General features: G+C 45.5%; 1 protein-coding gene across 1 annotated transcript in view; it reads right to left on the bottom strand.

Annotated features, from left to right (window-relative positions):
- Nucleotides 1–308: 308 nt before the first annotated feature.
- Nucleotides 309–11,051, bottom strand: part of WNT9A (Wnt family member 9A) — a 57,159-nt gene continuing 46,416 nt past the window's right edge. The window contains exon 4 of the mRNA XM_068176158.1: nucleotides 309–4,444. Coding sequence (XP_068032259.1) covers nucleotides 3,971–4,444 — 474 coding nt within the window. The 3' untranslated portion in view covers nucleotides 309–3,970. The remainder of the gene's footprint in view (nucleotides 4,445–11,051) is intronic.

The raw sequence follows: 11,051 nt of genomic DNA, 5'->3' as shown, positions 1-11,051 counted from the left end.
TTTCTGACATAACTAAAATGCACTATTCAATAAAAATATTCTTCCATCAGCTAACTTCTCTTTTTTAAAAAATTAATAAAAAAGTTATATAAATAATGGTTGCACCCCCCCACCCCAAAACTGATCGGGCTGGATCAGCTTAGGAGAACCAACACTTTGACACTTTTGGGGGGACAGGGGGTGAAAGGGGGTCAGGAACCACAGATCTCCCCTCCACCCATCTGTCCTTCTCCAGTTACATCTGAGCAAAATCCTGTTTCTCTGGGGATAAGAAAAAGGGGGAAAGTTACTTTGCACTTTATATATATATATATATATATATTTATATGAAATGACACCATGAAAAAGTTCAGGGACCCAAATCCACCGTTGAAGTAGTTTTAAAAAACCGAGCAATTTCATTGAATTGCACTGGAGATCCAATGGTATGGTGGCAGAATCAGCCTCTCTGGAAAAATCCAGTTTAATCCAGCTGGGACAAAAAGGTTTTACAGGACACTCCCCAGTGTTTTATGCAGGAGTTGCCAGTCTCTTGTTTAGGGTTTTCCAGACTTGTGGATGGAGTAGCACTCGTACTCCATGAGTTAATTCAACTCCAACACATCTCTCACCATCAGAAAACCCAGGCCTGGCACTCCAAAGGGTTTTGAGATGGTTTGGCATATTCTCTCCCAGCTCCTACTTAAACTCCACTGGATTTTTCCAAAAGGAGGCTTTTGCCCCCATTCCTTCTTCAATGATAAGGCAAACACTGGAAAACGCTGGAACTAAAGACCCCCCCACCCAAAACACACCCACAGCGTGGTGCACGGGGGAGAAGAAAAATAACCCACATTTGTTTTACCACCCTAGGTCAAAAGGCCAAGAAGACAAGTTCTCCTGATTTCAGAGTGTTAGTATATTTTATACACTGCCTATACATTTAACACATGTGCCTCGCTACTATTTAGTTATTTATAATTTTTTTTTACCACAGGAGAATAAACCTTGCTATTTACAATATATAACAGGCAAGTACTATATCCACATGAACATAAATACAATTTGTGGTGGTTTTTTTTTTTGTTGTTATTAATTTTTTGTAATTCTTTTTTTTGTCTTTTTTTAAATTTTTTGCCTTTTTTTTTTAAATACTTACAGAAAGCATCCAGGCTTCAGTGCGTGAGTTATAATACACAGAAGAGCTCTTTCACTCAGTAGTTCATTCACTCTTTGCTGCTTTCTTCTAGACAAGCTTGCCTAATTTCCCACCCATATCTCTCTCCCCCACACAGCTGAACACACCAATCTTCCCTATCCCATCCCATCTCATCCTGGCATTTTTTTGGCCAGGATATCCATGCCAACACTCCCCTCTCTTCTGCTTCTAGGGACTCATTCTCCTCTCACACCAGTGCAATGTGGAGTTACTCCAGCGAGGTCAATGGAGACAGAGACACCAGTGAAAAGGAGGAAAATGAGGCCCATGGTTTAAATATAACAATAATAATAATAATAATTAATAATAATAATAATAATGCACATACATTGCGGCCCATCCTTTAATTAAGAACCGATTTAAAAAAAAAAAAAAAAAAAGAAAGAATGGAGCCAGAAATAGTAATTCAGACCCCAAAAGTCCTGTTTTGAGCAGGTTTGGATCTGGATTTACTTTGAAGGGGAAGAGCTATTCTAGAACACACAAAAATGTAACAGTGAGTTTGCACATATGTGAGAGAGAGAGAGAGACAGAGGGAGAAAGAGAATTTAACATAATACCACATTGAAACCATAAGAAGGTCTTTCTGAAGGGCTTTACAATAAATAAATGTTCAATATTTATATTTTTTTTTATGTGTCAAGGTGTGTATATATATCTATATATACACACTGAATAATAGGTTTCTAGGTGATTTATTTTTTAAACCATTAGATAAACTGCTCGGGGGAGACTTTCCCAAAAGCGGCAAGACCTTCCCGGTGCTTTGCTGGGGTGGAAGGAGTGATTTTCACATGTGGATTCCACCTTCACTCCTCCAGCATTATTCCAATTTTCAGAATTTTACAGCAAATAAGGAAACACCAAAAAGGAGACATTTTGCTTCACTTTGCAGAAGCATGGTGCTAATTAACAATAATACCCTGTCCCTCCCCCTGCCCCCTCCTCAAGATTTGATGCTAACGAGCCAAGCTGGATTACAGGTACTTGTAACTAAGAAGACCCCAAATCTATCTTTTCTCTTCCCAGTAGATGCATATGAACAGCTTAAATATTAGTGGCTACAATTGGGGGGGGGGGGGGGAATATTAAATAAGGAAAAAAAGACCTTGAAAAATAATGGTTCGTCTTGGGAAATTGCTCCCATTTTGTTTTACTAGTATTTACTAATGCTTGAGAATCTCCTTTTTTGAACACCAGATCAAGGGGTTATAGAAACTTGGTGGAAATTGCTACTACTGGACAATGAAAAATTGCTACCAAGAATCAAACAAAACACCCTCTGCTCCCCATTTTTTCCTTAGAAAGCTTCATTCAGGCTGCCTCCAATCCACTTTTACATGAAAAATATCGGCATGCTATGTCCTGGATTGTAAATCTCCTCTTCCAAGCAAAAAAGAAATGCTGGAGGTTGTCATGTGTTTCAGAGCGTTGGAGTGATCAACCCCTGCAGTCAAATTTCTGGCTTCTCTCAGGTTGTCTCTGTGTCGTTTGGTTATTCCAAATCCATGAGTTTGTTAGGATTTAGCAGGTGTGTTTTTAAAGTACAGTTCTCGATCTAGTGGTTAAAAAAAAAAATCATCTTAAGGTCATAGGGTTTACATACAGCTTGTGTCATGTACCACTGCCATGGTTTAGAGTAAATGGAATGATGACCTAGGAAAGAAAAGTCAGCTCCTCCAGAGGTCTGATCCAGGCCAAAACGGCTGCTCCATAAGGCAAGACAGCCCCGGGTTCCAAGAGGCACTGGGATTCCTCTTGTCCTACTCAAGAGAAATACGTCCAAATTCAGCTGGCATAAGACTCAACAAGTTCCAGTTGGGATTTCTGAAGCAGTTACCACAGGTTGACCTCCATCAGCAAGAGGTGGGAAGAGGAGAGAAAAATAAATCAAGCGCAAAGTGAAAATGAAACAAAAGTATCTAGTGGTTTAAAAAGAAAAAATGTTAAATTTAAGACAGCGATAGTGCTAAAGAACCTGCATTTGGGCAAATTGTTTTAAATAAAGAACGTGGGATTGGACTGAAGGGGACAGGTACGTCTGGTGTTCTGCTGTCTTCCCAACCTCTTTCTTGGATCTATTTCTGTCTGCAGTGTGGTGGACCCAACGTTTCCGAGCTGTACGTGGTGATGATGCACGCAGTCACAGAGCTGTCATTAAAGAGCTGATGCTCCCAGTGGGTCTCTTTGTCAGAGCCTGGTTTGCTCCATGTGCAGAAACTCCACTGGAAGAACCCATCATTCCCTACAAATCCCGCTCCAGTTTCAGGAGAAATAAATGTCTGCTTCCGGCACCACCACACTCAAAGTGGAAAGATCTTTTGCATCTGCTCAGCTCTCTAAGCAGTTGGGTGAGCTCCAGGAATAAAGTACAGGATATTCATGCCAAAGGGAATCTCTTAGCCCAGGAGTTCATGGAGGATGGCTGAAACAATGTTCCAAGGAGAAATGATCCGTCAAACTGCGTAGACAACGAAGGTGAAGGTCAACTGGTGTCTAACCCCAGTGTGACAGGCACTTATTTCCACATGGTTGGACCTCATGAAAATTCAGTCTACAGGATAAACAAAACAAAACAAAAAAAAACCAAAACAAAAAAATGCCAAAACAAAACAGCAACACAGCTGGGTCACCTGTACCCTACAAAGTGCTTATGTCTCAACATAGCTTCCAGATGCCAGAAGGTCAATCAAACCCTGTTTGTCTCCATAGGCAGTTCTCCGAGCTGGCCCATCCCCGGGGGTGGCCGTGCAGCAGAAGCCGCAGGTTGCGTCAGTCCTTGCAGGTGTAAACCTCCTCTCTCTGGGTGCACTGCTTGCACTCCACGTAGCAGCACCAACGCACCTGGCACTGGCACGGGCGCGTCACCACCCGGCTCTGTGTGTTGTGGCCCCGGCCACAGCAGATGCTGTCGCAGTTCTTGTCCTTGTAACACTTCCGTCCCGAGGTCCCGGGGGAATACCGACTCATCAGGCAGAAGCTCGGGGAGTCGTCAATGTAGACGAGATCCGTAGTCCTTGGGATTTGATCGCTGTGGCCGGGGATGGATTTTTTAGGGGGGGAAATGTCACCTTCCCCCGTAGCCTCGTTGGTGGTGCTGCCCACCTTGAGCGAGGTCTCGTACTTCTGCTTCAGCTGCTTCCCGATCTCGTGGAAGGGGGAGAGCTGCCTCCAGCACGTTCGGACGGTGCAGGATCCGGACACGCCGTGGCATTTGCAGGTGGTCTCCACGCCAGCTTTGATGACCTGCAGACACACACACGGCCCCAAAGAGAATCAGTCATGGAGGAGGAAATCAAAACATCAAGTAAAACACGACATTTTCTAGAAGACGCTTCAGAGACACAGAGTTGGTGACAATACAAAAAATATCTGTTGGAAGCAAACAGAAAATGCATCCTACAGGAGATATTTACTTCAAAAGGCTCTTAGTTCCCAGAGTATGACATTCACCTGCAAAAACTTTGCTTAATTGGCTAATTAAAGATACTAGAAAGGTGCACAAAGATTGTCCAGTGCTGCCACTCATCGTGTAGATAGAGATCTGAAACTGTGATACAACTAAGAGATTAATACATCTTTTAACACCTATTTATCTTTGTCAATAATAAGTAGGTAAGATATAAAAGTGGAAGAAGTTGGTTTAGTGGGAAGAGGTGGGGTGGCACATGCTCCAGAACAGGAGTGTGGACAGTAGGAACCTTCTCCATACCACAGGACCCTAGACCCAAGCAGAATTGCAAGCAGAAGGAATCTTAGTTTAGCATCATCAACTGACTGATGCTAAACAAAGGATCCCATCCTTTTCAAATAAACTGCAATAAAGAAGTTTCACGGCACAAAACCACATCCATCTTAGAAACAGCATTGGAATGTTCCAGCTCCCCTTCTCCAGAGAGAGATTTACACCAGGGGTACCTCCATAGGCAACACATGAGCAGAGATGTTATTTGGACAGCCATAGATGCCCCATATTTTGTCTAGAGATTATAAACACAAATTTGCATTTCTAATTCTCCCACCCTACCCCTTCCCCAAACTTAGGTTCTGTTGACTTTAAATGGGTAAGGTACAACCACCCCTTAAAACAGCAGGTGAGAAGAGAGTTTGTTTGACAAAGCGGGATCCTGACAAGGTACCGAAGTACTGCTGAAAGTGCTCTTCTTTTGACAATCTACAGTACCTAAAAAAGAAGAAAACAACCTCCCCCCCATGCCCATGATGGCATCTGGCTACATTGTGGCCTCCTGACAGCAGAGGACTGGCTGCAGTCCATTTCCTGACCATCAGGTTCTTAATTATTTGACTGCACAAATCCTGCTGAGCCCCATGTGCAACCGTGCAATAGGTCATGGACTCAGAATTGGGGCCTGGCCCAATTGTGATATTCCAGAAACATTTTTAGAAAGACAATATGCATAATGCAGCCTTCAGCAGGGCCTGTCCAATGGTCACACTTCATTCCTGTGACAGCCAAAGACCTTTGCAAGTGCAATCCAATAATACACAGTAGCATTGGAAGCGGTGACGGGTTACAGGGGGAGATGTGTTGCTGGTTATAGCGCTCAGCTGGGATGGCTTGGGTAAGGGCTGTCACGCTTTGTGTGCCAAAGTGTCTCGCCAAGTCCACAAGAAATCCCACAATGTCAGACAAGAGCGTGCAGAACACATTTCAACACCGAGGGGAGGGGGGGAAAAGCCCCAACCCTCACCCATCCCCTCCCTCGTGTAAAGTCCTGTTTCACTGCTTGTCCAGAAGTGAGAGCTGAGTTCGTGTGAAACAAAGCTCCTCCACCTGATTTCATGCCCACACCATCAGCAAACCGGGCAGAAATTGCTGGGATACTTGGGAAAGGGCTGCACACTGCAGTCATTCATCAGTTCAGGCTTTCCTCAACCTTTCCTCCTCCCCCAGCACATTTGCATCTGCTCCACCTGGAAAAGGAGACAACCCCCCCCATTGCACAGGAGTTGGGAAAGCAAGAAACCAATGAGAACTGGCTCAGCTTGTAGTCGTTCTCCTGGACTTGGAGCTGATTGAACAAGACGGGGTCATGAAACTCAGGAAGGGAACCTGGAGTCGGGGCTGTTCTTGTCAGAAGCCACCTCTCTGGAGCTCTGTGGGAGTGCTAACGTTGCAAGAGCACTACAGCCAAGACTGGTGGATACAGCCCAACGCATGTTGGAAAACCTGATCCTGATGGATTGGCAGCTGGCTGATGGCACAAGACCTTCAGTCTGGTGTAAGCATGTAGGTTTAGGCACTTGAATCGCATCAGCCAGCCAGGGTTGACCTCAGTGAGGCAAACACTTGAGTTTAAACACCTCAGTTGGAGAAACACCTCAGAACTCTCATCGCAGTCAGGGCAGCCAAAGCAGGAGAGGACCCTGCAGTGAGGCAAACACCTGTTCCACTGAACAGCTCTCCAGGCTCCCACTGACAGCTGAGCACACCTCTATCACCAACAGGAGCCTGGGGACCAAGCCCACACAGAGGCACCTCACTTTAGGGGATTCTGAGTGGAATCCCACCGTCTGGGCCAAACTCAGATGTCTAAATACTTCCACCAAGCACTAACTGAGGTGCTTTAAAACATTCTCCTCACACCAGCTGTCCCTGCCGCAGCATAAAGGTCTCTCAAGGGGTACTAATAAGTGCATTAAGGTAGATTAATTGTATTCTCCTCATCTGGGCTCAAACAAAGTTCCACATGAACCCCAGTCTGGATTTTCCTGACATGCTTCAAGCTCCTTGTTAGGCAGTGGCTGGGACAGCTCTGGTGGACAAAAGCATAAAAGGTTTCCATTGTCCCTATCCCCATGAAAGCACCAGTTCATGAAATCCAGCATGTGGATTTTCCTATGGCTGCCGTGCAAGCACGGTGCATCCCAACCACCCCGTAAACCTTCTCCTGGAAGGACCGGGAAGGGCTCAAGAATGTTACGAGGCAGCAAGAGTGAAAATCCTAGAAAAATGCCTTGCCTCGGCAGCCTCCCCTGCTGCTGTCAGTCACGCTGCAGCTCCTCGAGGCACTGCGTGATGGGGAACTGCTGCCTCCGGGCCCCAACCACCCACGAGCCAAAATGAATCTTGGCAAAGCCCTTCTGGTTCCCGTCCTGCTCCCCAGCTTCCACAATGACCTTTCCTCCTCTTGTTGCAAGCTCCTGTCAGAGACACTTAAATCCACCTCATTTCTTCAAGAAGCAGAGCAAGACTGATCCAAGTCAGCAGGTTGCTTGGAAAAAGCTTTGCTGGCTGGATCCTGGGACAAATGTCTGGATCATGCCTTCAAACCTGGAGGGGCTTCCAGGACAGAAAAACATCGTTTTTATTCCCAAAAATCTTGGTTAGATGAGGAAGAATAAGGTTTTACCATATAAAATCATATTTCAAGAGCTGTAGTAGCTCTTGCTTTCTTTTCAAGGCTCATCACAGTTCAGAGCCTGATGTGCCTCCATCCTATACAGACCTGAACCTGTTCTGAACACACGACTGAATAATCACTTCATCCACACCAAGGATGTGGCCACCTGCACCTTTGTCACCGATGTGAAGCAGAATGGCTCAGCTTCCATCCAAGGCACAAAATACTGCATGCTCCCCATGGCCCCAACTCCACAGCTACCACACAGCAATAGGGTTGTAGTAACTCAGGAGCAACAGCAACAAGGAGCTTTCTTTTTGTATTGTGTGCTGTAGAGAGCTCCTACCATGAAAACAAAGCCAAACAAAGACAAGTGGTGGTGGATCAGGGATGGCATCACACATAGGAATTCTGTCCTCCCACTCTCCTCTGAACAACCACCTGGTCTGGCAGTCTCAGACAGAACGGTTTGGGAGGAAAATAAGGATTTTTGTGCTATTTAGCTTGACTTAGGAACACATATTCCCACTGACCTTGCCGTGAGAACACCCAATACTGACAAACGCAGAATGAGGATAACACAAAGCAAGACAGAACCATTTTTCCTGGGGCTTTCCTGCTCAGAGGAAATCAGATAGCGCTGCTGGACTGCCTTCCCAACTGGCTTTACATGGGGAAAAGGGATCACAGCAGAGCATTGCTATGCAACATGTAATCCTTCCTCCCAACAATGGTGTGCCGCGAAGCTCAGACTAAGTGCCCCCGTCATGATCAGTCTCAGACATGCTGCAACACACAATTTCTCAGTGTTTTAGCTGAAACGCCGAGGACAGGATTCCCATTCATTCCCAGCTGGGTCACGGGGCTCTGGCGGTGTTTTTTTTTTTTTTCCAGACAACTCTTGTCTGGGCAGCAGCAGCCCAGGGCGGACACCCGGCCGTGGGAATTCCTCGCTTATTGCTCCGCTGTCGTCATGGCTGGGCTGCGGCTCCAAGGCTTCAAACCATTCGCTATGGTTTGGGGCAGAGGAGGCAGCAAACCCTCCTCGCAGGCAGCTCATCCAGGGAAAAGTCTTGCCTGGCTTTGGGAAGGGCTTTGGGATGCTTCCCCACAAATCCAATCCCCTCCGTACATGGAGCCCTCTTCAATTTAAACAGGCTTAGTCATTCTCTCAGCTCAAGTATTAATGTTTGTTTGGACAGCAGCCACGGTCCCCACACACAACCAGTGGACCAGACTTGTCCCTTCACACTGGCCAATGCCACTGGCTGATCTGTAAAAGTTTCACAGATTGTTAGAAGTTGTCCTTTCTTTTTTCTTCCACCTTGTTAAAAACCTTTCTTTTCAGCCTGTTCTCAACCTGCTTTTTCAGAACAGTTTTCCCCTCCCACCACCCTCCCCTCTTTAAAAAATAGGAACATTCATATTTTAGTGACATAGGTATTAAAACACAAACATTTAAGCATGGAACAACATAACCCTACTTAAAACTGAGAACTTCAGAAGTATTTTCCCCATGCTCAGTATTCCTAGCATGCTTCCCATGCTAAAAAAGCTCCACATAAACAACCAACTGCAATCACTTATGGGACACAGCAAGCCATTTTTTTCCAGAGTATTGATTTCCAGGCCTAAGAAAGGCTTTGGCTGAGCCATTCTCAGCCTGAAAGGAGAGGAAAATCCAGAGAGCACGCCTGGGCATTCCTACCTGTCATAACCTGCAGCAATTAATACCAGTGGTGGCCCTGAAAACTGATCTGTACATTAAGAGCTCTTCTCAGGCTGTTATTTGCTGGGTTTGATTTGTACCTTGGTAAACATGTGATGCCCCATTTCTCACTGCAAAACACATCCCTAAAAAACTGCCAAAAAGGATGCTTTATGTCTTTTGGGGTTTTTTTTGCACGCACCAAGTGGACTAAGCTCCAAAATAGCAAAAATTACACATCACAAAGGTGCAGCAAAACCTGGAGTTGGACTGGAACTGTGTTAACGAGCAGGAACTGTGTGAGACTGGATGGTCAGTGCTTGTAAACACTGTCTCTGCAACGGGAGAGTTGTGCCTCCCTCCGCCTGTGTGTGACCTTTAGTGAGTCACTTAATCTTTCTGGGTCTCAATTTCCCCCCTCTGCCCAACACAGCTCCAGAAATGAAGAGGGTGGCATGCTCTGATAACATGTTATGTGATAGCTCATGAAGTTCCTCAGACAGATGATAGCTGGGCAAACATCTCCCTGATATGGAGAGTGCATCTCCAGCCCCCCAGAGAGATCCCTGCCAGCACCGCCTGGGGGGAAAAGCCATTCCTCAGATGGAATTCCAAAATAAGCAAGTCAACAGCAAGGGAATGTCCAGGCACCTCCCACTATCCTCTCCAGAGCATCCCAGATGGTTTCAGGTGTAGCTGTCTCAGGATGGGTCTGGACTTGAAGCCTACAAAGGTGACAAGGACAATGACAGGGGGTTGGGACAAGGTGACCTTTAAGATCCCTTCCAACCCAAGCCATTCCAGGATTCTGTGATCCTTCAGAAACACTTGCTCTGCATAGACCAAAGCATCTTGTGTAAAAAAGATGAATGAAACTCATGAAAAGAACCAGTTTAAAAGCAGGAAACTCAAAGAGAGATCTTGTCTTCTTCTCCATCTCTACCTTCCCATAATTTTGTAATTAACACTTGGTTCTCTGTGATTATACATGGACTTGAGGCAAAGGTTTGTGTCCCTCCTGCTGGAAGGATGAAGGAAAAAGGCAATGAGAACATGATAATTTTTTTTTTCCTAGGGTAACAGCAGCCCCTTTTAATTGTGCCCCTTGGATCTGTAAGACATGCTTGACCAGACATACCTCTGGAAGAGGTCAGCACTCCTGGGATTAAGAAACTTAGCAACGCTCCAGAGAGGGAGTTGGAAAGTCATGTTTAATGATACTTGGCTGAGAAACTGGGCAAATTTAATTAAAACATCACTTACTCAAGCCCAGTGGAACTAATTGAGTGCTCTAATATTCCGCCTTTTCATTAATGGGTTACAAAAGAGGGCTGCACTTGTGTGTACAAGGGGGAAAAGGGGGGAGGACAGAGAGAAGATGAGAGCTTTAGCAAGGCTGCCTGGGCTTCATTTAATATGACTCAGGAACTTCATTGCTGGCAACGGAGCTTTAATACAGTTGACTTCTCCCCTATCCCCTCCACACACACATCTCCCCCCAAAACACCCTCTCCACCCAAGACCCCTCGGAAAGAATGGCTGAATGAGGGAGAGTAGATCTGGCAAAGGAAGGGAAATTGCTTTTTTAATAAGTGGTCTATTCAGAGCTCCTGCTTTTCAATAAAGAGAAGGCTGGAGAAGTCCTGGTCTAATTACCTCATCCTCACACTAGACAAGCTCACCCTTTCATTAACCACTGAGGTCATATCATATAACTTGGTGAGCCACCACGGGCACAACATGTTCAGTGATTATTTCACTGGTGGCAGCAAAATTACAG

Source organism: Anomalospiza imberbis, chromosome 1 (genome assembly GCF_031753505.1).
Source record: "Anomalospiza imberbis isolate Cuckoo-Finch-1a 21T00152 chromosome 1, ASM3175350v1, whole genome shotgun sequence".
Classification (NCBI taxonomy): domain Eukaryota; kingdom Metazoa; phylum Chordata; class Aves; order Passeriformes; family Viduidae; genus Anomalospiza; species Anomalospiza imberbis.
The sequence above is the reverse complement of the archived record's forward strand: the minus strand, read 5'-3'. Positions and strand labels throughout refer to the sequence as shown.